This window comes from Globicephala melas, chromosome 5 (genome assembly GCF_963455315.2).
Source record: "Globicephala melas chromosome 5, mGloMel1.2, whole genome shotgun sequence".
NCBI lineage: Eukaryota > Metazoa > Chordata > Mammalia > Artiodactyla > Delphinidae > Globicephala > Globicephala melas.
The window spans coordinates 63,069,126-63,096,515 of NC_083318.1; the positions used below are offsets into that span (position 1 = coordinate 63,069,126).

Here is a 27,390-nt window from a genome sequence, read left to right on the forward strand (position 1 = left end):
CCATTTGATGTTCTAGGACACATGCATAGAGCTGAAACTCAACCCATTTTGCAGGTGAGACCAATAGATACAAATGCCAGGCCTGGGGGAAAACTCGAACCCTGGGGAAGGACTGAAGGCACTAGAGCTTGCCTTCACACGCCTCCCACTATCATTCCATCAGCCTGCTTCACGCAGAGCCTTTCTCTGGTTCCCTGGAGCCACTTGGAGGAGTGCAGCAGGAGGACCATTGGCCCAGGATTTAAAATATAGACTTTTGATGTTATCACAGAGATACCCTGATAGGATTGAAGAGAAAGGACTCATTGAACAACTTTAATGGCTAAATATAAACATTTTAAATGTACTGTGCTGATTGTAACATTCTTCTGGCATTTCTTCATTTATTACTGTGCTGGAAGCCTCAAAATAATGGAAGAGACCCAGCTCTCGGGACCTCTGAGAGGCCCTGGCTACCAGGAAGACATGTGGTGTATTAAGAGAAGGCAAGATATTTACAAAACCGTCAACTGCTTTCTGCAGAAGAAAGCTGGGCCTCTAGACTCCCAGTCAGCAGAGTAAATTACGAAATGCAAAATCAGCACAAAACACATGGAAACTAAAGAGATTTTTACTGACATCCTTATCCTGATCTCTCCATCCTCAAAAAGTAACCATGATTATGAGTCAAGGTGTTTCCTTCCAAATCTTTAAAAAGAAATACACACACACACACACACACACACACACACACACACAGAATAAATGATGTTATTTTATGTGTTTTTCTTAAATATTTGGTATAATGCTATACATATCCTAAAAATTGCTTTATTTATTTAACAGTATTTTGAAACTTATCCATGTGGCTTCATATAGATTTATTTCAATACTTTTGGCTGCTGAATAGTACTCCATGGTTCGAAACCACCACTTTTATTTACCCATTTCCCTATTGAAGTACTTTCAGTATTTGTCTGTTGCTGATCTAATGCATTCTTCCAGCCTACTTAAGCCTTCCCTTCTCAGAAGTCTGACTGTACTTTATTCTCCTTAGTTTGTTCCACGTATGTGAGGTCTGTCTCCCAGACTAGAAAGTAAACTTCTAGAGAGCAACTTCTATGGCCAGTATCTAATAGAATCATTGCATCTATGTAATAACTTGACAAATGATAAACTTTGGCCTTTTGACTCTCTCAGAAAGCTTAATAGGAGCTTTGGACTCACAGAGGCTCAAAAAATTCTATTTATTTATTTCCGCTTGTTCTTAAAACAGAAATTCTGTATTTTCAAAACAGGTTCAGCTAAAATTCACTTCCTTTCCTAATCTATATTTGTGGTGGTCAACATCTCCTTAAGATGTTCCAAATCCTAACACTGGTGATAAAGTTTGCTTCTTTTAAAGATGAGAGTGTGTGTGTGTGTGTGTGTGTGTGTGTGTGTGTACGCACATGTGAGAGAGTAGAGAAGGAGTGGGAGGGGAAGGGGGGGAGGGGGAGGAGGAGGGGGAGGAGGAGGGGGAGGAGGAGGGGAGGAGGGGGAGGAGGAGGGGAGAAGGGGAGGAGGAGGGGGGAGGAGGGGGAGGAGGAGGAAGGGGAGGAGGGGGAGGAGGAGGAGGAGGGGAGGAGGAAGGGGAGGAGGAGGGGGAGGAGGAGGGGGAGGAGGAGGGGGAGGAGGAGGGGGAGGAGGGAGAAGGGGAGGAGGAGGGGGGAGGAAGAGGAGGAAGGGGAGGAGGAGGAGGGGGAGGAGGAGGAGGGGGAGGAGGAAGAATGGGAGGAGGGGAGGAGGAGGAGGAGGAAGGGGAGGAGGAAGGGGAGGAGGAGGAAGGGGAGGAGGAGGGGGAGGAGGAGGGGGAGGAGGAGGAGGAGGGGAGGAGGAGGAAGAGGAGGAGGAAGGGGAGGAGGAGGGGGAGGAGGTAGAAGGGGAGGAGGAGGGGGAGGAGGAGGGGGAGGAGGAAGGGGAGGAGGAGGGGGAGGAGGAGGGGGAGGAGGAGGGGGAGGAGGAGGGGGAGGAGGGAGAAGGGGAGGAGGAGGGGGGAGGAAGAGGAGGAAGGGGAGGAGGAGGAGGGGGAGGAGGAGGAGGGGGAGGAGGAGGAGTGGGAGGAGGAAGAATGGGAGGAGGGGGGGAGGAGGAGGAGGAGGGGAGGAGGAGGAGGAAGGGGAGGAGGAGGAGGAAGGGGAGGAGGAAGGGGAGGAGGAGGAAGGGGAGGAGGAGGGCAAGGAAGAAAAGGAGGAAGAGACTGAAAGGATCCCAAACCAACCTTGGGGCGTGGCCCTGTGGCCCCTGCTGGCCCAGAGGCAAAGCCAGGCACAAAGGACTGATTCTCTTTGCAAATGAAATCTGGATAACAAGTACTTTTCCTTCTTTTCCTTTAAAAATCTTACCCTGCCACTTTTACTTTACACTTCCAAGTTGCTGTTGTCAAAATCAGTTTTCATTTCTTTCTCTGGAAACGCTATTCTCTGACTCTTTAGTCTTCCTAAAGAAATTTTTTTAAATTGTTTTTAATTGTTAATGCTCTTTCTAGGGACAATGAAGAAAGTGCAAAGTCTTCACATCCACTCACCAGAAACCCTCCAGACCATTCAACCAGACTCCGGATCATGTCATGAAGAGCTGCTTGGAAACTGTGAAGATCTTGCCAAAGAGACTCATCCGTTGCGCTGTTTGTTAGAGGAAAGGAGAAGGTGCGGACCTATTAGAGCTATGGAAGCAAACAGGTATTCGGGGATATCTCTGTGTTTGTGTTAGACCATGTTTTCATCTTGTGAAGCCATTTTAATTCCTTCCTAGTCTAAGACACATTCGGCAGCAGTTCTTGGCTTTTTTGAGTCTGATCCCTTTGCTTTGGCCAGGTCCCCACCCCGCCCCCGCCTCCCAAAATGCACATAGGCTTATATACATGCAATTCTGCAAAGAATTTCAAGGACTTCAAAAATCCCCCGAGACTAGAGGAGTCCAGGTTAAAAAGATCTAAAGTAAGGAGAAGTTGCCAAGAATCCAGATGTTGGCAGAAACAATAAAAGCGACACGCACTCTATGCAAGATAGTAGCTACAAAACAAAAGCAATGTCCATATTTGGGTTTTGGAGCGTATTTGGGTTTGATCCTGAGTTGGTCTTTTCAGACACGCCCATATCCACTACGGATAGCAAGAGGAACAATATGTCATCAACATGCCACCATCTTTGAATACAGAGAATGACTGCATCTGGAAGCTAACATGCTGGACAAGGCACAAGACAATACTGACCATGAGGAGATTGTCTCATTGAAAGTATCTTGACAGTATCTACACCTGTAGCAAGTGCTAGAAAAAAAGTGAATAAATGATCTTGCCCATCAGTGCCCTTCACCTCAGTTTCTTATCACACCCTTGGCATCATTTCTTTCAGTAGCTACCCTATCCTCAAAATCATTCTTAGTCCTATTTCAACTTCAAAGACTTCTTCACATGCCATCTTCCTTAGATCAAATCTATTCCAAACCCTTAGCTATTCCCCAAACCATACACTCATAAGATCACTGTCATCAGAGTAACTTTAACCATTTACAGAGTGGGTCCTCTGTGTCAGCTATGCATGTAGCATTACAAATACGCTATGTGTGTGTCTTAAATCCACACAATAACTCTGCTAGGTAGACTGTAGTATTTTCATTTAAAGATGAGAGACTTAAAGCTCAAAGAGAAGTGACTTGCTAAAGGTTGCAGAGCAAGGAACTGGCAGAACTGGGTTTATCCTTAATTCCATTTGACTGCAAACTTTATCTCAGTCTTGTTGGCTGGTGCCACCATCTCATTCTTCCAGAAATTTCTTAAAATTACAGGATTCTCAGTTTAGATGGGTTCTCAGCCTTCTTTGGCTCATAGAAAATTTGAGCAGAAAAAGATGTTAGAGGCAATCTTGTCTGACCTTCACACTTTACAAATAAGGAAACTGACAGTCACCTAGGATGGGTTACTGCTCCAACCATGACCTTCCCTTTTCTAGTTCTCAAGGAGGCAGGAACCACATCCTTTGGGAAGTAATTTCATGCTTCTCCTAGCATAGCTCTAAGTGCAACAAAAGTCTGTATGTGGACATCTGATGACTATTCCACAAGGAGCAAAAACTCAAGCCCAGAACACCTAAAAGAACAGAAAAAAGGAGGGCCAGGGTCAGATGGCATCTACCTCAAAGAGAATAGAACAATCCACGTGTGCCCCTTGCCACTCCCCCCAGAGGAAGCCAAGGATATTGCCTGGTCCTTGAAGCCAGTGTAGCAATGGAAACAAGACATATAAAACCACAGCAAAGGGGGCCCCCAAAACCAACACCTGCATCCCAAAGCCACTTCTACAAATAGCAGTGACCTGCAGCCCAATTAAGGAGATAATTTCAAAGCCCTTCTCTTTAAGTCTGTAGTAGCTGGAATGAGCAGGGAGAAGACAAGTCAGTCCTTGAAAGCTTGCCTTTAAGTTTGTTATCAAGAATAACAAGTGATTGCCATATTTCAAATGTGTTTAAAAGTCCTGAATCACATAACTATCCTGCCTTGCATTGTCCTTGAAAAGGCAAAAATAGAAATGGAAGAAATTACCTAAGGGCAATAAAGCAGGGCAACAGAGATTAGGCAGGGGTGTGGGCTGCAATTCACTATTACCGATGCTTATAAACACTTACTGTATGACGGTAGTTGACAAGACCTGTTAAGAACAGAGTAATAAACATGGTTCCAATCTCTCTCCTGGAGAGAGAAATAAAAATAGGCCAAGAGAATAAAGAGTGTAACTGTTTAATAGGCATTTTTATTTTCTAAAGAAGGCAGTTTAGGTGACCCAAATGCTTTTAACATTCATTTTTGTCACTTCATTATATCGTTGGGTTACACCAAAAACACAAAATGCTTTATTTAATATATCACATGAAACAAGAGAGGACACACTGGGTGGGTCAATGACCAAGGCTTGCCTGAATTAGCTTTATTGATTCATTTAACATCTCCAAGCTTCCCTGGGCTATTTTGTAAATAAGTATGATTAAATACAAGGGGCTACATAAATACTCAATGTAAATATACACACACACATTCACACATATATATGTTGCATATATGGTGACCATTTGCTACATCCAGGTACTAAGCCCGCTGACCAGCTAAATTAATCAGTTTGCTGGGCTCTCAAAGTATAAATCCTGAGCCCTCGCAGGGCACAGGCACTGTTTGCTCAACCCGTAAACACATCATTATTGAACTTGCCTTCTAAAGTAACACCACACCCTGGATATGATGCAAAACCCAGCATTACAAGATAAGCTCTGTCTCAAGTTTCTGCTCGCTGTAGTGTCTGAAGTGTTTGCTCATACGCTCAGGGACCGAAGCAGAAGCAAACAGTCAGGCCAGTATTATAGGGACACCTGTGTTACAAAATTGACTTTATTGTGAAAGCAATGAATAAGTTCAGCAGGATCCTGTAAGAATGCAGATTCATCCCACATCACGTTGGTCCAACAGGACTTCAACCTTATCGCCGGCCTCCCTCAGCTACCCAGGGCAGTCCCCTTCCCTGGGGTATCAGATCCAAGCTCCAAGTCCCGGCTGCCACACCTCACCTCCTGCTTGTCTTCCGTCTGCGCCCTCACGCAGCTCAGTTAGCCAGGCCTCCAATGAGGAGGCTCAGATGCTCCAATGCTCAGATGCTCTAAAGGCTCCAATGCTCAGATCTCCAACGAGGTCTCTGCACGGTACTCTGAACCTGCCTGGACTCATGAGTCTCTTTACCTTTAAAACTCTACAAACATCACTTCTTCTGTGAATCTTTCTCTAATTAGACAGAACACAGTGTCCTGCACGAGAGGCTCTGGCTCAACCTTGCACGGCACTTAGGTATGATTTTTGATACCCTTCCCTCCCCACCAAGACGTGATATAGCTGAGCGATTAAGAGCCAGAACCTGCGAGCCAGACTCCTGGGGTTGAATCCTGATCCGCCACACACTAACTGTGCCTCAATTTCCCTACCTGTAATTCATGGGTAGATATCTAGATGGATAGGTAACCAAAGAGCTTAGAATAGTGCCTGGTATGCAGTAAGTGCTACCACCTAAATGCAAGCATAATAAATGTGATCGTAAATGGTAGCTCCTATCTGCCTTGGTGTTCAGGAGACAACGGGGGGTGACAGGGCTGCCTCTGGACTGGCCTGTCGAGGATGTGCCTGAAATGGCTGCAGCTGTATTGCCAGCTGTCCCTGTGGAGGGACCGGCCTGGTATGACCAGCTGTTCACAATTTCAAGAGAAAGCAAAATCCACATCTCTGGATTTTAAGTTATTTGTTTACATTGAAACAATTAATGTTTGAGCCAAAGAAAGCACATCTAAAGGCAGATTTAGCCCTTAAGCCACCATTCTGTGACCTCTGACATTTACAAATCTGTAACAGTGTGTGTGTGCATTTTCATTTTTCTGTGTTTATCCTCCATACTTTTTCCTCAATTAAATATCCTAGGGGTAGTAGAAAGCACGTGGAAGGTACTCAATTAAGATCAGCTGACCAATGAAGGCTTATTAATGAACAGACACCAGTGGAACTTTTCTGAAAGGAAACAATGAATCAATTAGTGTCCCCCACGTTCAGTGCCCTCTGTGGCTTCAGTTCTGGTAAACAGGACGAGCCCTAGGGACACAAATATGAACAAGATGTAGTCCCTGATCTTAAGGAATATACAGACTTGTGGAGACACAGCTGTGTAAACAACTGCAATGTTTACAAAACACATGGACACTTCTCATCTCATTTACATTTCAAGAACCCAAGGTAGTTGGTAGAGCAAGTGATTGTATACCCACTGTATAGAAGAGAAACCGAGGTTAAGTGACTTGTCCAAGATCACTCCAGTAGTACATGGAGTTGTAATAAGAGCCCAGTTCTGCTGACTCCAAACCCGGGGCTCTTTCTGCTGTACGCTTACATTCTAGCAATAACATGCCTATTTCCCAGTGCCTGTGACACTGGAAAAATAGGGCTCATGAAGAGGGTTGACATCCAGTGAGCTAGAGGGAGGCATTGATACCATCAGGGAAGGCAGGCTTTGAAAAGCACCTTCTCATTAATTACAATTTACCATCTACCAAAAAAGAATTTGAGGCTACTTTCAACAAAGCATAATGCCATATATATATATTTTTTTAAGTTTAAAATAACAAAATACTGAAGGGAAACAGAGATGAAATCCCTGTTTCAGAAAATTGAGGGTAAGAATAGGTAGCATGAGTGGGCATAACTCTGAACTTCCTGAGAGAAAAGGCAAACTGGGAAGTGACAAGTTTCTTGTTTATAAAAGGAGGTGGACTAATTTTAATTTTAGCATATATTATCACCATTTGTTCTCTGATTTCTGAATCACACAGCAAAGATCAGTATTCTTATGGAAAACATTGATTTGAAAGTATAGCATTTTACCAAAAAAAAAGTGAATTTATTATACTTGTAAAGTCTGTGGGTTGATCAGAAGATTTGGAAATTTTGTAACAACATACTCACTAGCACATGATTGCCAACATTTATGGTTTGGCCTGTTCTCTAAAGGAAAATGGGAGAACTGGCATCCAGTTTAGAAGGACTGTGCAGCAGAGTATCAGGACTGTGATGGGGGATTGGGGGTGGGAAGGGTGAGCAAAAGGTTGCCCTCTTCGTAAACAGCACACATTTCAAGTTCTTAACTGGGTGAAATACAGGCAAAATGGCGCATCAAACACAAGACGACATTCACCGGCTATGAGGCTATTTCATCATTCATTCACTCATTCAGCAAATAGTTACTGAGGGCCCACAGAGTGGGCATTCAAGCCCTGTCCTTAGGGATGGAGACAGCAGTGAAGAGCACAGACAAAAATGCCTGCCTGCACCAAGCTTCCCCGAGGCAAAGCCTAGCATGTTGCACAAATTAAAGATGGATGTGTACTTTGTCTATGAGAGAGCTGGGGTTCCCACAGTCACACTGGCATCCAAATCAGCCTCCCTAAAAAGGCGACAGCCCTATATTTCTGCAGACGGTGAAATAGATGCTTGGCTTTTGTCACGGAACTATCTAGAGCATAGGAGCAGCTAAGAAGGGATGTGCAAACACCGATCCTAACGTCCATAAAACAGGGCTGACGCATAGCACAGGGAGATCAGCTCTGTGCTTTGTGACCACCTGGAGGGGTGGGATAGGGAGGGTGGGAGGGAGGGAGACGCAAGAGGGAGGAGATATGGGAACATATGTATAACTGATTCACTTTGTTATAAAGCAGAAACTAACACGTCATTGTAAAACAATTATACTTCAATAAAGATGTAAAAAAATAATAATAAAATAAAATAAAATTTTTAAGCAGAAAAAAAAAAAAAACAGGGCTGAAGCCTAGGTCTCACCTTTCGAAGCTCTCAATGGATGGAGGGTGGGTCAACCCTCCTGCTGCAGAAGTAACCGACAAGCACCTCCTTCAGTCTGCGGAAATGGTCCTCTCCTGTCCTAAAAATGGCTTTAAGAAGCAGCTGGAAGAAGGGTGAGGGGGAAGCTACAGCAGCCACAGACGCTGTGGTTAGACAAGGTAAAAAAAAAAATAAGGTTTTTTTGAGATCTATGCATGCATTTATTCAACTAATATTTATTAAATCCTCACTACATATGCAAAAAGCACTGTGCTAGGAACTAAGGAAACAGAGATGGGGGTGGAGACATGGCTCCTGCCCTCATGTCTCTTACCTTCTAGAAAGGGAGTCAGACATTGAACAATTAATTAATTAATTAATTAAAAGTAGGACAACTACTAGGAAGAACTGTCAGAGTCTATAAGAACTTTAAAAGGACAAATTAACCTAGTGCCGAAGATAACAGAAACCCTTTACACAATCCCACTCAGTTTCTCTCTCTTTCTCTCTCTGCCTCTCCCCCATCCCCTCGCCTCCTCTCCCCTTCTCCCTCCTCTCTCAGACACACACATACATGCACACACACTCGTGTGCACACAGGGGCACACACAGGCATACATAGCTGTGATGGAATCAGGCACCTCTTGTCTTCCTCTTTCAGAGAGAGAATTCTGAGCTGCAAATACTAAAGATACTATTCATTCTGGCTTTTAGGCTGCAACCCTGGCAAAAGCCATGGCCAAAATTCTTACTCCGAGCTAAGATGCAGCCAGGTCTAGAGAAAAAAAGGAATATTTCAACTGATTACATCTTCAAATGTTTTCTAGATCTTTGAGTTTATGGTTGTGCGTGTCCTTCTTGATACTTGATTAGAATGTACAGGCCTCAGATGTGAACTTGCAGGAGAACACAGTGTTCAAAATGAAAATGACAGCTTTCCATTGGAGTGTGTGCTGTTCTATAGCAGCTCAGTGTCAGGTGCTGAAGTTAAGCTAAACTACATAAAAACAGAAGATGTAAAAGCTAAAGTTAAAAAATTGTAACAGAGTTTCATATACTCAACTTTGATTAGCTATTAAATTATAATGTCAGATTTTTCAGTTATATAAGTACAAAATGTTTGTGGTAGATAAAAATTAGAAAATACAGTATATAGAAGAAGATAAAAATATAGCCATATTTAATAACCAAAGCACCTTCTGTAAAATGACTAGATCGAAATATTTAACCAATTCTTTATAACTGGACATTTATTTTTTTTCTAATCTTCATTAACACAAATGTTTTAATGAATACCTTTATACATGCATTTCTGCATGCATCTCTCATTATTTTATTATGATAAACTTTTAGAAGTGGAATTTTTTTGCTGGACAGTATTCAGATGTTTAAGATCAGAATTACATCATCAATAGCCGAATCCAAAGTCTCTTTAAATTCTTTCTTTAAGGTGCTTAGAACACCTTCAAACTTAAGAAGCATCCAAAACTTGAAAGAAAACAGTCTTTATTGCCATATCAAACTCAATATTAATATTACATAGATATAATTTCAAGACTCTGACATTTCTTAAAACCTCACCAAATACTGACAGACAGCAATGTCATATGGTTATAGATACTTCTCAGAGAGCAAGCCTGTTTCTGATTATAACACAACAAATATGTTAACCGAATGGAAAACCAATCACAACAAACATAGCTATAAAATTTTTGAATGTACACAATTGCATTACACACAACAGCAGAAAGATACCAGACTGAAATGTTTATTTCTTGGTTTGGCTGTGAGCAGGGCCACAATCTCTCTGGGTCTTAGTTCTGAGGGGAAAGACACAAGGGCTGGAGTTTCCAGAATTTTTGATTTAATAGAACAATTAAAACTACAAGCATATAATTCATAACTAACCTTAAAATGAGAGGGAGAGATAATCTCAGAATAGGAAATATTATTTAAACTGAATGCATTTAACCTGAATTTTTTTTAATCTGCTCCATTGCTCATATTTTTCTCATTTTTCCTTGGAGTGTGGAAACTTGCACTAGTCTACAGACTCTTAATTGAAAACAACTCCTCTAGATAACTTCTAAGTCCTTTCCGTTTAGAAAGTGCTGTGGTTTTGTGATTCTAAATTTCAATTTAGGCTCCATGTGAAAAAGTAATTCGCAAGAAATTTTAAAATTCAGTGTCTCATACTTCTCTGAGGATCCCGGAAAGAGGGTGTGGGCATTTTACCCTCCGACTTAGTGGGGGCCTCCTGTAGCCAGGCACCGGGAACACAGTGACACAAAGCACAGCTTCTGTCCTCAGGGTGTTCTCACCTAGAAGAAACAGATACTAAAGTGGCAGTAGGGCACAAAAAGTGGTATAATATGGGAGGTATGCCTCAAGACACGGAGCACTTAGCAGCACCCTAACCACTGGGCTGGAGGTGGCTAGGGGGCCAGATCTTCTGGAGAAGGTGATGCTGAAACTGAGTCTTGAAGGACAGGATGCGTGTTAGGCAGCTGAGGATGTCATTACAGTCAAACGATCAGCCTGTGAAAGTGAACGTGTATCAGAAACCATGGAGAATCCCAGGAACTCCACGCCCTGGTGAGTTCAAGTGAGGGCAGAGTCTACGTGTTGGCAGATGGCTGAAGACACTGGAGAGGCTGGCAAGGGGCCAAATCCAGGAAAACCTGCAGTGCTAAGTTAAGGAGTTTGGACTCAATCCCCAACACAATGGGATGTCACAAAAATATCATAATCAGAGGAAGAGACTGAGCTACATCTATGGCTTGTCTCTTCTTCCATCTCAAAGTTTAAAGGAGAGCTGTACAGTTGAAAAGAAGCTCAAGGTGAGAAATTCCTATGTTACCTTTATTTTTTAAGAATTAAGATCATGTAATACAGGCTCGTTAAAATAAATTCAAACAGTAGAGAAGTACATAAAATAAAAGAGGAAAATTTCATTTCAAGCCTGACTTCTCCCCATCCCCTCAACCAAATCTTACTCCCCAGGGTTAATCACTATGAAGAGTTTCATGTAAATCCATGTATATATGTTCTAAATATATACAAAAGCATTTACATATAACACAGATCTTTTTGTGAGTTCTCTAATAGAGAATGCATTGTGCTACATATCTTGGTCTGCAACTTGACTTTTTCGCTTAATATATCGTCAGTCCAGATTGATCTCATTCTTTTGGACTGCATAGTATTCCACTATACGGTAAGGGTATGTTTCACATGTATTTATCCATTTCCCTGTTGGTGGTCATTTAGGCAGTTCCTAATTTTCTGTCATTGCTGCAGTGTACGTCCTTGACTATTGCACACCTATGTTTGTTTTCTTAAAGGATGTTTTCTTAGGATTGGAATTACTAGGTTAAAGGACCTAAGAAGTTGTTTCATTTTGTTTTCATCCAGAGTATACAAGAGTGTTCATTTCCCCCAACTATGGCCAAGCTTGGTATTATCAAGTTTTGAACCTTTACCCATCTGATAGATGAGAGATGTTATCTCATGGTTGGCTCAACTGATTGTTAGTAAGCTTGATCATCTTTCATATATTTATTGGATAAATATATTTATTTTTGTCTATGAATTGACTTTTTACAAACTCTACAGGTCAGAGATTCTTAAATCTGGGGTTCCAGAGCCCCTGATATATGGTATGAAATTTTCTGTGTGTATTGGATGTGCCTTATTCTCAGGATAAGGTCCCAGAAATATTGAGAACCACTGATCTTAAACTCTGTAAGCTGAGAGGAACATGTGAAAAGAAAGAAGCAGGAATAGAAGGAAGGATGTGAAAGGGGTGAGGGCAGGGTTCCGTGTTTAGTTATATGCATGTACACACACACACACACACACACACACACACATACATCTTTTCTTATCTTACCCTCATCAATATTAACTTTCCCAATAACACTCCCTCGTTTCCCTCCCCAGAAGGACCCCCAGCCACATAGGGGGTACTAGATCATTGTAGATGGGGCTCACTTCTTACTAATATTTGGACACATATCACAGAGAATGCTGACAAACCACTCAAGACGCTTCTTTATTTACATTTTGGTTCATCAAAACATCCAAAAACCTTATACATACAAGCCGTAATTTATTTATTTGAGACCATGGAAAAGCCACTGACTTCAATTTTATCTCATAAATATTTCTCTACTCTACGCATGTCTCTTCATTTCCACTCCAACCATCACATCTTGCTTTGACCACTGCAGCACCCTCCCAACTTGCCTCCCCACATCCTATCTGCCCTCCTCCCTTATCCCCTGTCTGCACTTTAACCTGAGCTATCTTTTCATTTCAACATCCACCAGCTTACACCCCACTCAAGGCTCCCCTTTGCTCTTGAACTAAAAAGCCAGCCACTTGACATGTGCAGCTACCTGGAGCTACCTGGTCTGCTCATCTACCTCTTCTCTTACGCTAAGTCCCTCCTCCCTCCCTCTGGCTATAGCCATACCTGGAAGACTAGAGGCACTCTCTCTCCCACTCTGCAATCTTTGTTATTCTGTTTCTTCTGCTCCAATGCTTTCTCTCCCCCTCTTTCCTTGAGTGAACTTCTACTCAGCTTAAAAATAACTTCCTGGATCATCCAGGCCAAGTCATGTGCTGCTGTCTCATGCTTTCATAGCACCCTCTACTTTTTTTCTAAGCACTTATCCCAAATTTGCAATTACATAGTTCATTAACATCTGCTTCCCTCTGGCAGGTGAGTGCCATAAAGATAGAAATAGGATCTGTTCTGTTCAGCTCTGAAATCCCAGTGCTCAGAGTAGGGTTGACACAGAGCAGGTGATCAATAAATACTGTTGAAGGGAGGGAGAAAAATGATGCTATTGTCAATGGTCCCTTGTAGGCTTTTATTTTCCTATACATTTTCCTTCAAATATGAGTGGATAATAATTATGTCCTCGATACAGAAATTGGCTATTTCAGGTCATTCCCATTACTTATCAGGGACCCACTGTATGTGTACTAGGCACTTTTCCAGGAGCAGGGGGACACCACAGTGAACAAAATAGACCAATCTTCTCCTTTCTGAGCTTACATTCTAGGAAGAGGAAACAGAGAGTAAACATAATAGATAAGTAAATTATAAGGATACTTAGAAGGTGAAAAGTGTCTTGGAGAAATATAAAGCCGGGTGAGTTGGATAGGAAAAGAGAAAGAGAAGGGGGAGCTAGCACCCGTTCACTGTGTGTTAAAAAAAAATAGGGAGACCGAAATAGAAAGGGTGTGAGTACTCTCATGAAGTCTAAAATAAATTTGAGAAACACAAGGGAAGTAGATACAGCCACACATCAACCCCGGTATCGTGTATGCCTGTGCGTGAGCTGCATTGAGGGCATGGCCGCCAGATTGCAGTAGCTCCTCCCACCTTCTGTGCTTCACCGTCCTTCTCAAGAACGTCATAGTACTTCTAAATGTTACTCTTTTCCTCTGAACCCTCTGTTCCTCCCCCGCAAAGTTGGTGGAGCTTTCTTCCACGTTCCTACAACCTTTAGATAATCTCTGTACGACGTCACTCATCTCCTTGTCCTGTAACGATCTGTCCACGCATGTGCCAGCCCTACTGAACTACAGAAACTCCTTAAGAGAGGGGACCAAGTCCCAGCACCCAGTATCTGATTGGTTCCAGCACTTGGTGATATATTGGGTTGGCCAAAAGATTCATTCGGTTTTTCCTGTAAGATGGCTCTAGTAGCACTCAGTTGTCTTTAACTTCATTCGAAACAATTTTGTTAGATTGTATTGTGACAGCTGTCATATCAGCATGCATTAAAAAACAATCTTATCAAAATTAGTGAATTTTTGGGTAGCCATTTTAATACTGAAGATGGAAGAAAAAGACAACATTTTCCATGTATTATGCTTTATTATTTCAAGAAAGGTAAAAACACAACTGAAACGCACCAAAAGATTTGTGCAGTGTATGGAGAAGGTTCTGTGACTGATCGAACGTGTCAAAAGTGGTTTGCAAAGTTCCGTGTTGGAGCTTTCTTACTGGATGATGCTCCATGGTAGGGTAGACCAACTGAAGTTGATAGCAATCAAACTGAGACATTAATTGAGAATAATCAATGTTATACCACGCAGGAGATAGCCAACATACTCAAAATATCCAAATCAAGCACTGAAAAATTATTTGCACCAGCTTGGTTATGTTCATCACTTTGATGTTTGGGTTCCACATAAGTTAAGCGAATAAACCTTCCTGACCATATTTCTGCATACTATTCTCTACTGAAACGTAATGAAAACGTTCTGTTTTTAAAACAAATTGTGACCGGCAATGAAAAGTGGATACTGTACAATAATGTGGAACAGAAGAGATTGTGGGGCAAGTGAAATGAACCATCACCAACCACACCAAAGGCTGGTCTTCGTCCAAAGAAGGTGATGTTGTGTATATGGTGGGATTGGAAGGGAGTCCTCTATTATGAGCTCCTTCCGGAAAACCAAATGATTAATTCCAAAAAGTACTGCTCCCAATTAGACCAATTGAAAGCAGCACTCGTCGAAAAGCGTCTGGAATTAGTCAACAGAAAACACATAATCTTCCATGAGGATAACGCAAGACTGCATGTTTCTTTGATGACCAGGCAGAAACTGTTACAGTTCGGCTGGGAAGTTCTGATTCATCTGCCATATTCACCAGACATTGCACCTTGGGATTTCCATTTATTTCGGTCTTTACAAAATTCTCTTAATGAAAAAAATTTCAATTCCCTGGAAGACTATAAAAGGCACCTGGAACAGTTCTTTGCTCAAAAAGAGAAAAAGTTTTGGGAAGATGGAGTTATGAAGTTGCCAGAAAAATGGCAGAAGGTAGTGGAAGAAAATGGTGAATACATTGTTCAATAAAGTTCTTGGTGAAAATGAAAAATGTGTCTTTTATTTTTACCTAAAAACCAAAGGAAACTTTTGGCCAACCCAATAGAAAATGCTCAAAGGGGCCTCCCTGGTGGCGCAGTGGTTGAGAGTCCGCCTGCCGATGCACAGGACACTGGTTCATGCCCCGGTCCGGGAGGATCCCACATGCCGCGGAGCGGCTGGGCCCGTGAGCCATGGCCGCTGAACCTGCGCGTCCGGAGCCTGTGCTCCGCAACGGGAGAGGCCACAACAGTGAGAGGCCCGCGTAACGCAAAAAAAAAAAAAAAAAGTGCTCAAAGTATTTGATAAATGAGGGGATGAAAGAATGGATAATAAATGAATGAATGAACAGAAACAGAGTTGGAATGAGTGTGACTATGACAATCAGAACGCATCTTGTCCTGCACCTGAGTTCTCTAGAGATTCTCCATATTTGTGTATGCTGTTCTTCAACACTTCTGGATCCCAGGAATATTGGAATGGTCAGATAAGTTATTCTCTAAAGCGAATAAAAATGCTTGGGTAGGGGCTCATTTGTCAGTTACAAAATCTATTTAGTAGGTCTGAAAAGCATTTTTAAAATTAACTATATCAACTATATTTCAACTTAAATATTTTTAATTAACTAGAATACTTGATAAAATAAGAGTGCATCAAAATGAATAAGGGTAAGTGGTTTTGTGACATGTGGCCCAATTTTCCCATAACATCCCCAGTTTATTCCTGTTGGCTCAGCATAGTTACTTTAAAAAAATAATAACTTTCCTAGTTTGTACAATAAACTAAGAGATCATTTTCATTATATATACGTATGTGTATAATGTGTCTACTGGTTTGTGAAGTAAAGTTATTTCTTACCGGGGACTATGGTCCAGAAAAGTCTGAAAACGGCTTTTCTGGAGAAGGTCAAACTTTTGAAACTCTGAAGAAGCATCATGGAGGAGAAAAGCTAGGGAGAAGCAGAGAGAAGAAAAGAATACCTGGATGCCTTCCTCATCCTCACACTACCCCTTTCGGGAGGCAGAACCATTCCATCTTACAAATCTGAGAACTAAAGCCCAGAGAGCTTAAAGACCTTGCCCAAGTCATAGTGCCAGCATTGAAATCTAGGTCTACACATGGGAAAAAGTAAAAGCATTTTGTCCTACACATAAAGAAGGGAAAGTATTCTTTCCAATTCTTGGAGATGGCAACATTTGTAGCCACATAAAAACTTAGGAGGGTATAATGCAGCACATCTCCCACTCTAGTATTATGAGTTTTATAGTTTAATAAACATATTTTTATTTAGAAGTATTTTGCATTTGGAACTGCTTAATATTTTGACTCAGATGGCAGTTCTTAATTATGGACTGAAAAAGTGGATAAATGTTTAGAAGTGATGAAATAAGTCCTGCTAGGCAAAAGCACAGAAAATGAGCTGTTTTGTGTAGAGTACATTAGTAAAGAGTGCAGGATCTGGAGACAGACAACAAAGGTCCAAACCTTAATAGCTATGGGACTGTGGACAGGCTTTTAAGTTTTTCTGTGCTTTAGTTTACTTATTTATAAATGGTGCCTACCTCACAGGGTTCTTGCAGAGGCTAAATGAGATAATTCACATACCACTCTGAACATGTTTCCTGGAATGTGGTAAATGCTCAGAAATGTCAGCTGCTCTAAACAAGAATGGAAATCAAGACTATTGTTCCCTCTTTATCTTTACTTCTCGTTGGCATACACCCCTACCTTCAATGGTCTTCCTCTAGATTTTCTTACATTCCTGAAATAACCCTTACCCCTTTGGTCATGATGCATTATTTCTTTAAGAGATTGCTAGGCTCAATTTGCTAGTATTTTGCTAAGGGTTTTTGTGACTATGTTCATGAGGCATACTGATCTATAGTTGTTTTTCTTTTTTTCTCTCTTGTAATGTTACTGTCAGATTTTCATATCAAGGTGATGCTGGCCTCTTGAAATGAGTTTGGAAGTATTTCATCCTCCTATTTTCTGAAAGAGTTTGTGAAACATTGGTATGCTTCTTTCTTAAATATTTGATAGAATTCACAAGTGAATCCATGTTTTCTTTGTGGGAAATTTTTTAATTTATACATTTAATTTCTTTACTAGATTTAAGGATATTCAGGTTTTCTACTTCTTCTTCAGTCATATTTGGTAAGTTGTATCTTCTATAGAATTTGCCCATTCATTTAAGTTGTTAAATTTATCTATGTAAAATTATTCATATGTTCATTTATCATCCTTGTGATGTCTATAGCATCTGTAGCACATCCCACTTTCATTCCTGATATTGACAGTTTGTGTCTTTGACCTTTTTTTTTCCTTAATGAATCTAGCTAGAGGTTTATACATTTTGTTGAAATTTACCAACCAGTTTTCAGTTTCGTTGACTCTGTTATTTTTTTTATATGTCATTAATTTCTGCTTTCGTCTTTATCTTCTCCCTTCTATTTTCTTCAGGTTTAATTTGTTCTTTCTTTCTTTTTAAGGTATACTCTTAGATTATTGATTTTAGACCTTTTTTCTTTTCTGATATAAACACTTAACTGTACATCTCCCTTGGGATTCTGCTTTAACAACTCATAAATTTGATACGTTTTTATTTTCATTTTCGTTCAAAATGTTTTCTAAATTTCCTTGTGATTTCTTCTTTGACCACCCATGTGTTGTTTTTTTTTTTCCCTTGGCCACGCCAGACAGCATGCAGGAACTTAGTTCCCCAACCAGGGGTCAAACCCATGCCCCCTGCAATGGAAGCACAGAGTCCTAACCACTGGACTGCCAGGGAATTCCCAATCCATATGTTGCTTAGAAGTGTGTTGTTTAATTCCTAAATATATGGAGATTTCCCAAATAGCTCTTATTCAATTCTAATTTTATTTCACTATGGTCAAAGGACAAATTCTATGATTTCAATACTTTTAAATTTGTTAGCACTTGTTTTATGACTAACATATGGTCTCTTTTGGTTAATTAAATGATTTCCCCAATGCCACACAACTTATTAACTTCAAAGAATTTAAGTGATTCCCAGACTTCTGACTCATTCTGTCAGGTTTTGTTTCATGTATTTTGAAGCTCTATTACATTTAAGATTGTCATATCTTCCTGATGAATTGACTCCTTTATCATTATGAAAGCTCCTTTCTTGTTCCTAGTTGTCTGCTTTGTCTAATATTAATATAGCTACTCCAGCTTTCTTGTAATTAGAGTTTGCATAGTATATCTTTTTCCATCCTCTTTATTTTAACGTACCTGGTCTATATATTTAAAGTGGTTTTCTTTTTTTTTTTTTTTTTGCGGTACGTGGGCTTCTCACTGTTGTGACCTCTCCCATTGTGGAGCACAAGTTCAGCGGCCATGGCTCATGGGTCCAGCCACTCCACGGCATGTGGGATCTTCCCAGACCGGGGCACGAACCCGTGTCCCCTGCATCGGCAGGCGGACTCTCAACCATTGCGCCACCAGGGAAGCCCTAAAGTGGTTTTCTTACACAAAGCATGTAATATAATCTTACCTTTTAAATCTAGATTGACAATCTCTGACTTTTAATTGGAGTTTTTAGACCATTTATATTTAGTATAATTATCAATATGGTTAAGTTTAAATCTGCCATTTACTATTTGTGTTCTATTTGTCTCATCTTTTCTTGTTACTTTTTTCTTCCTTTCCTGCTTCTTTTGAATTAATTGATACTTCTTAGTATTCCATTTATACATAGCACTGTCGGTGATACATATTTTTTCTTAACTTATTAAACTTTTAGTGATTGCGTTACCCTTTACGATATGTATTTTTAACTCATAATATATATTCAAATAATATTATATCACTTTGTATACAACATAAAACCCTTACAACTATGAACTGCTATTTTCCTCACCCTGTCCTTCAAGTTATTGTCATACATTTTACTTCTAATATTTGATAATTCTCAAAAATACATTATAATATTTTTTATACAGTGAAATTAACTTTTTAAAGAACTTTTTAAAGAAACAAAATCTTGTATATTTGTCCACATATTTAGCACTTCTGGCACACTATACTCCAAGTTTTCATCTGGTATCATTTTGTTTTAGCCTGAATAATTTTCTTTAACACTCTTGTAGTATGTATCTGCTGGCAAAATAATTCCCTCAAGTTTTGTTTGTCTGATAAAGTTTTTATTTCACTTTTGTTTTCGAAGGACATTTTCAATGGATACAGAATTCTAAGGTGACTTTATTTCTTCAGCACTCTAAAGATGTTATTTCATTGTTTTCTGGCTAGAAAAGTTTCTGAGGTGAAATGTATTGTCTCTCTTATGTTTGTTCCTCTTTGTCAAATCTGTATTTTTCTCTAACTGCTTTTAAGGTTCTCTTCAATGCTGGTTTTCAGCAATTTGACTATTATGTGCCTTAATTTCTTTATGAGCTTTTAAGGTTTTGGATTTATGAAATATAGTTTTCATCAAATCTTAAAGTATTTCAGCCATTATTTCTTCAAATATTTTTTCTGCCCCCTCTTCCTTTTCCCATTTACAGTAGATAATTTTATATTATCCCACAGATCACTGAACCTCTTCTCCTTTATTTTTTTCAGTCTTTTTTTTCTCTCTGTGGTTCATCTTGGATCAATTCAATTGCTAGGTTTACTAATCTTTTCTTCTGCAGTGCCTAATCTGCTGTTAATCCTATCCAGCAAAATCTTCAGTTCAGATATTGTAGTTTTCATCTCTAGAAGTTTCATTTGGTTCTTTTTATACCTTTCACTTTTCTTCTGATTCTTTTATTGTTTTCCTTTAAATACTTATACATAATAATAAAGTCTGTTTTAACACCCTTGTCCACTAATTCTATTACCTTGTCATTTCTAGGTCTGTTTCTCTTAACTAATTCTTCTCCTTGTTGTAGGTTTGTTTTTTTTTTTTTGGTCCATTTTTTAGCATGTCTAGTTATTTTTTATTTGATATTGACAAGTGTCTGCATTGTGTTGTCTTCTTTGGATCTTCAGTCTAATGCTCTCCCAACTGACCTATTTTGGCTACCCTGTGTTGTCTTCTTTTAAAGAACATTGGACTTTATTTTGGTGGGTGGTGAAGTTAATTGCTCATCAGTTTGATTCCATCAAGACCTGTTTTTAAGAGGTTGGAGTTGTGCTATCCAATGGTAATCACTATGTGGCTATTGAAATATTACTAATCTGAATTAATATGTGATATAGGTATAAAATACACAACAGATTTTGAAGATTTAGTATGAAAAAAAGAATGCAAACATTTTCATTAATAATTTTATATTGATTACATGTTGAATTGATAATATTTTAGATATACTGGGTTAAATAAAATATATTATTAAAATTAATTTTACCTATTTATTTTTACTTTTTTTATTGTGGTTACCAGACATTTAAAATTACATATATGGTTTGCATTATATTTCTATTGGTCAGTGCTAGTCTAGAGCAGCGGTCAAACTACAGCCCATAGGCTGGCCACCTGTTTTTGTTAATAAAGTTTTATTGGAACACAGCCACACCCATTCACTTATGTATTGTCTGTGGCTGCCTTCACACAATAGTGACAGAACTGACTAGCTGTGATGGAGACCATATGACCCACAAGCCAAAAATATTTGCTATCTGTAAATTTAAGAAAATATTTCCAACACTGTTCTAGAGGATCTTTCCCTCCAAGGATAGTTCAGACTCACTACTAATGTATGATTACTTTAGAGTCTCCACTGGATGTTCCAAGGATGAACAAGGACTCACCCCTTTGGCTAGTCAAACTCCGAACATTTTCTCACTTCATGAGTGCCCTGGGATTTATTCAGTTTAAAATTCATCAGTCTTTTCTGCCCAGCCTTGTGGAGTGTCAGTCTATACATTTGTGTCTTGGTATTCAACAAAAACACAAGACATCCCTACACTACATGTTCCTGGAGCTCTTTTTCTGCATAGCTCCCTCCTTCCCAAAATTCTGCCTTACTACAGACTCCCAAAACTCCAACCTCCATCTCATCAACTCAGCAAGGCTGCCAGGATCTGTTTGGATCTACAGTCTAGAAATTGCTTCCAGGCAGAAAGCCAGGGCAATTATCAAGCTCACTATGGTTCTCTTCTCTCAAGGATCACAGTCCTATGCAGACTGTTGTCCAATGTCTGAAAGTCAGTGTTTCATATTTTATCTAACTTTCTAATTATTTACGGTGGGCAGTTAAGTCTGGTCATTGTTATTCCACCATGCCTTGAAGGGGAAATCCCCTCTACTTATCTTTTGATAGGTGGAATTTTCTAGATAGTGTACCCTAGCCCTTCAGACTTTCCAAAGGACATTTGTTGGATTTAACTGACTTGTGTGGAAACAGAGGGGTAAGGTAGATCCTTTCCTGGTGGATTTGCCTAAGTAGTTGATGATACACTATATTTTTGCTGACCTGGATTTCGCATGTCCAGGTTGTGACAGAAAGGACACAGATAATTTTATAGGAGAATCTGAAAGCAGGTTAATCTTGGGCTGTACATTTCTGAATTCATTTCTCCATTTATATCAGAGGTACAACAGACACATTAGTAGACCCCCAAAGATGTGACTCTTAAAAGTTTAAGAAGTAATTACCATAAGTTCCAGGTGCTGTATTAAATTAAACAGATATAACTATCTCCGGGAGTTTATAATTAAAAAGAAAGAAATGATCCAAAATATAAATAGGTGATAGATATAGATAGATATATAGATAGATGAAAAAAGGGGGTTGTTTTATATTAGCAGCATCTCTTTATTAAGGGATGAAATTCTAATTAGCTGGCCACAAACACACAAAAAGAATGTATGATTAATTTTTTTGTACCTGATTAGAAAATTAGGTACAATTTTTTTGTACCTGATTAGAAAATTTTCAGAAAAATGTGGGGAAACAATCTATTTGTTGAAAATAAGATGAGAAGTGATAGTTTAGCCAAAGGGGAGAGGAGTGACAGAAAGGACTGGGAAGGGTATAACACTGAAGATGTGGGTCAAAAATAGGCTATCCAAGAATCAAATAAAGGGGCAGAAGGTTAAAGCAGTCAAAGGAGAGAAAAGGAGAGGAGAGAGAAGACGGAAAAGTAAAGGATTGGGGGCACAATAGTGCCGGGGACATTGTAGATGTTCAATGAAGATTGGGTGGATGGATGGATGGATGATGGATGGATGGATGGACAGTCAGAAGAATATAATAGAAAAGGATAAATTGATGGCTGAGGGTGAGAATTCAGTCTTATTACAGACAAAGAAGGAATAATGAAGATAGAGGGAATTATAGTGTTGGATTTTGTAGGATGTCAATTTGTAACTATTTAAAGTGCAGATAAGTTTTCCTCTAGCTAACTCATGTGTAAGACCACAAGTTAAAGGTGACTTTCTTAAAGAGGGCTTTTCTGACTATTAATCTAAATTAAATCATCCATTTTTTCCTCTCTTGGCACTCTATATTTTTCCTTTATAACACTTACCACAGTTTGTAAACAATATTTTTGGCAATTATTTGTTTAATATCTGTTCCCCACTAGACTATAGGCTCCCTGAGGGAAAGAACTATGCCTTTTTTTGCTAACTACTCTGTCTTTAGGGCCCAGAATAAAGTTTGGCACATGTGAAGCTCCCAATAAATATTTGTTGACTAAATGCACAAATAAGTGCATGAATCCATGAGCGAATGAGGTTGGGACATGGGGAAATGCAAAGCTGTGAGGCTTATCCAGCCTCATGAGGATTGAGGCCTATTAATTCAAGGAATGGCTGTAGTGCAATATAAAATGCCCTGGAAATAGCCAAGACACAGAAGCAACCTACATGTACATCGACAGATGAATGGATAAAGATGTGATACATACATACAATGGAATATTACTTAGCCATAAAGAGAATGAAATAATGCCATTTGCAGCAACATGGATAGACCTAGAGATTACCATACTAAGTGAAATCAGACAGAGAAGGATAAATACCATATGATATCACTTATACATGGAATCTAAAAAAACTGATACAAGTGAATTTATTTACAAAACAGAAACAAACTCACAGACATAGAAGACAAACTTATGGTTACCAAATGGGAAGAGGGGAGGATAAATTAGGAGTTTGGGATTAACAGATACACACTACTATATATAAAATAGATAACTAACAAGGACCTACTGTATAGCACAGGGAACTATATTTAATATCTTGTAATAACCTATAATGGAAAAGAATCTGAAAAATAATATATATATATATTACTGTACACCTGAAACTAACACAGCATTGTAAATCAATTATACTTTAAATTGAAAAATAAAATAAAAATTTTAAAAATGCCTTGGAATTGGAATCATAAAGTCTGAGTTTAACACCTGCCTCTGTTGTTTACTTGTTGTCTTAATTAGGGCAAGATAACTTATCCAAGCTTCTGATCTCTCAAATGAGGATAATACACCTCACATGGTTGTTATGAAGCTTCAATGAAGAAATTATTCAGAACTTCTCAAAGGTTTTCTCCCAAGAACCCCTCAGGAAAGTGGGGTGGGGGTTGTAGTTCACATCTCTGTTGAACTGAAGGCACACTCAAAACAAAAGCAACTTTTTTGAAATAGGTTTCATCTTGAAAGTTTATATTTTATACTATAATATATACCTATATTGTTTCAGTATTTAAATTATGTTTTAAATTGTTCACTGCTAATTTACTTAAATTTTTTCCCATAAAATAATTGAACAAAATGGATGCTCATAAAAAATGCCTTGTATTATCCTTTGGTTTTCCATATTTATGAGAAGCATGGATTTATGTGAAGTGGCCTCCCACATGATGGTTGGTCCTCCATAATTTTGCTGAACCTGAATCTGTCCACCAGAGGAGCAGCAAGGTTAGTTCAACAGGCAAAACAGATAATATGAGGAGGATTCCCTCCATAGAGGCAGTGCCAAGGCAGGTTTGCTAGTCTGGACATAAATCAAGGGTAAAGGTTAGAAAGGATCTATAACTTCATTTAAACCTATATAATCAAAAGGAAAATGATCATTGCTATGTAAACTGTAGAATTTATATACTAGATAATTATATATTCATTATAAATAATTACATTTATTTATAATAAATATATTATTTATATTTTAGTTATAATAAATATATTATTATATATAATGTTATCACATAATACAACATATTGAACTATCTTCAGAGAGAAAATTGTCAAAGATTACTCCTATCTTTTGTTTTATTCTTAGAACCAAATGTAAAAAAAAAAAACCCTCCACCCTCTATACTAACAACTAGAAATTGTCAGTTCTAAATCTGAACTAGCCCTAAATATATGCTCTATACATTTAGCTGTGGCTCACTTTCCATTGCCAAGGTTTCAATCCAGTGAAAACATTAAACACAGTATCACTAAAGCAAACCCCCATACGAACTAAATGTGGTCTGCCCTCAGTTTCCTCATTATAAAGTGGGGTCAGCAATACTTACTTCACAGGCTGGTTATAGCACTAAATGCAATGATGCCTATGAGTGTGCCAGGTACAGTGCCTGGCACACTGTAACCAGGACCACCTGAGTTCTAGGCTTCATTCACTGCTCTGTCATCGATGCCCACCTATTATGGGCTGAATTGTGTCCCATGCCCACCCCCTTGGCCAAATCCATATGTTGAAGTCCTAACATCCAATACCTCAGAATATGACCATATTTGGAGATAGGGTCTTTAATGGAGTAATTAAGTTAAAATGAGGATTAGGGTAGGCCCTAATCCAATATGTCTGGTGTCCTTATAAGAAGAGGAAATCTGGACACAGACAAGTACAGAGGGAAGACAATGTGAAGACATAGGAAGAGACCATCTTACAAGCCAAGGATCCAGGTCTGGAACAGATCCTGCCGTCACGGCCCTAACAAGGAACCAATTCTGCGGACCACTTCATCTCAGATTTCTAGCCTCCAGATATGTGAAAAAATAAACTTCTGTTGTTTAAGACACTTAGTCTGTGGCATTCCTAGCAAACTAATATACCACTGGAATGAAAGCTCCATGAAAGCAGAGGTTTTTCTTTTCTTTTTGTTCAGTGATGTACCCTGAGTGCTTAGAACAGAGCCTGACACAGAGCAAGCGCCTAGTAATTGTTGAACTATTACATAAATGTCCAGTCCTGTACTTGGCACAAGATATTTAGCAAATATTTGAAGACTGAATAAATGATGCTATTTCCCAAATACCAAATCAGGACATAGGTTGAAAAAAAAACTTCTGTAAGTATATTTATGTAAGCAGTGTAAAACTTTCAATATTAAATCACACTTGACAATCACCTCAATTGAAGAGGGCAAATGTCATGAAATTCAAGCTGGTCTGGGAAAATCCAGCTTTGGTAGAATAAGTTGCCAACTGTTTGATGTCCCTACCCCTTGACCTAAATTGAAGCACCGTACATACAGCTCTCACTTGCTTTTCCAACCTCTTTTCTCCAAGTCTTCCACACTTTGCTGGAACCACTGTGGTCTCTGCATCTGTTCCAGATACACCAGGCTCAACTCAAATCCCTCCTCCCACATGAAGCCTTTGCTGACCCTCTGAAGCCAAGGCTTATTTGGCTTCAGATATTTATTTATTTATTTGGACTACTTTTTAAAAAAACATATCATCTACTTCCTCATACCATCGGTTATCTTTGGGTGAAGATATCTTTCTGGTTTCCATTTTAGATTGAAAGGTCTCTGAGGACAGGGATGTTGTAATTACTTAATTCTACCCCTATCTAAGTAGAGGTCCAGCAAATATTGTAGATTATAAAATTATGTCATTGGAAAACGGCATAGTCAGCAGTTACGCCGAACCCCAGCCCTGGGGAGCTGAGGAGGGAGGTAATTCTACTGATAAAAGCAATTTTTCTTTAATTTTTGAAAGATGCCTTTTTTAGATTCAAAAAGAAAATTTGAATTATACACATTTTATTTAAAAAAAATGATACAGGAAAGGTTTTCTTTAAAATAAGATAAACAAACTTTGCCTTCCTTCTTTAGTTTCTAAAGACTATAGAATAGAAAGATTGCTATCTAGAATTGAAATAACATAATCAACAGTGTTATTAGGGAGGGCATCAGGCATAGCAATCACTGTGTCTGAATTAGACAATACATCTTTGTCGGGTCATCTGTACCAAATGGTCTAGATTAAATTAACTCTTTTTTTTTTAAAGAATCTAAAGGTACTTTTGCTTCAAGTACAGAAGAAAGTCAAAGGGAATACATTAAGAAGTATGACAAATTTTGTCATACAAATAGCACTACTCATTTGATAGCACTACCACCTAATCAAAACCGCAAAGTATCAAGGACTGGACTTTGGAAAGGTTCTTTCAAATGCAGCAGAATGGGGAACACCTCGAGATATTTGGTGAGGGAAAGCAAACAGATTCTACCAACAGTATCTCTCCTGAAACATGGTAAATAAATCCTCATCAAGACATTTCCTGGGAATTTCTGGTGGCGCAGTGGTTAAGAATCTGCCTGCCTAGTCAGAGGACAAGGGTTCGATCCCTGGTCCGGGAAGAGCCCACATGCCGCGGAGCAACTAAGCCCGTGTGCCACAACTACTGAGCCCACACTACACAACTACTGAAGCCCGCACGCTCTAGGGCCCGCATGCCGCAACTACTGAGCCCATGTGCTGCGACTACTGAAGCCCGCATGCCTGGAGCCTGGGCAACAAGAGAAGCCACCGCAATGAGAAGCCAGCACACCAAACGAAGAGTAGCCCCTGCTCACTGCAACTAGAGAAAGCCCACGCGGAGCAAGGAAGACCCAAAGCAGCCAAAATTACATATATATAAAAAAAAGGCCTTTCCTGTATCCTCCTGAATCTTGGGAACTTCTCTAAAATGCCCTCATCTTCTCAGGACTAAGTGAAATACAGTGAATTTTATTTGAAAATTGTGCCAAGTAAACGCACAAATGGGAAAGGAGAAAAACTTGTGTGAGCCTGGGGGAAATCTTCATTTTTCTGACAGCCACAAAATACTAAGAGAAATGAGTTTAGGATTCCACCATTGTTAATTTCAGCTTCTTTTGAATCTTTATATTTCTTATCTCCAGCACAGAAAAGGAAATTGGTTACATA

General features: G+C 39.4%; 1 protein-coding gene across 1 annotated transcript in view; it reads right to left on the reverse strand.

The window, feature by feature from the left end:
• Window positions 1-27,390, reverse strand: part of LOC132597349 (potassium/sodium hyperpolarization-activated cyclic nucleotide-gated channel 4-like) — an 81,360-nt gene that overhangs the window by 42,790 nt on the left and 11,180 nt on the right. The window contains exons 4-6 of the mRNA XM_070045513.1: window positions 10,573-10,697; window positions 8,377-8,540; window positions 2,546-2,642 (exon numbers count right to left, since the gene is read on the reverse strand). Coding sequence (XP_069901614.1) covers window positions 8,523-8,540; window positions 10,573-10,697 — 143 coding nt within the window. The 3' untranslated portion in view covers window positions 2,546-2,642; window positions 8,377-8,522. The remainder of the gene's footprint in view (window positions 1-2,545; window positions 2,643-8,376; window positions 8,541-10,572; window positions 10,698-27,390) is intronic.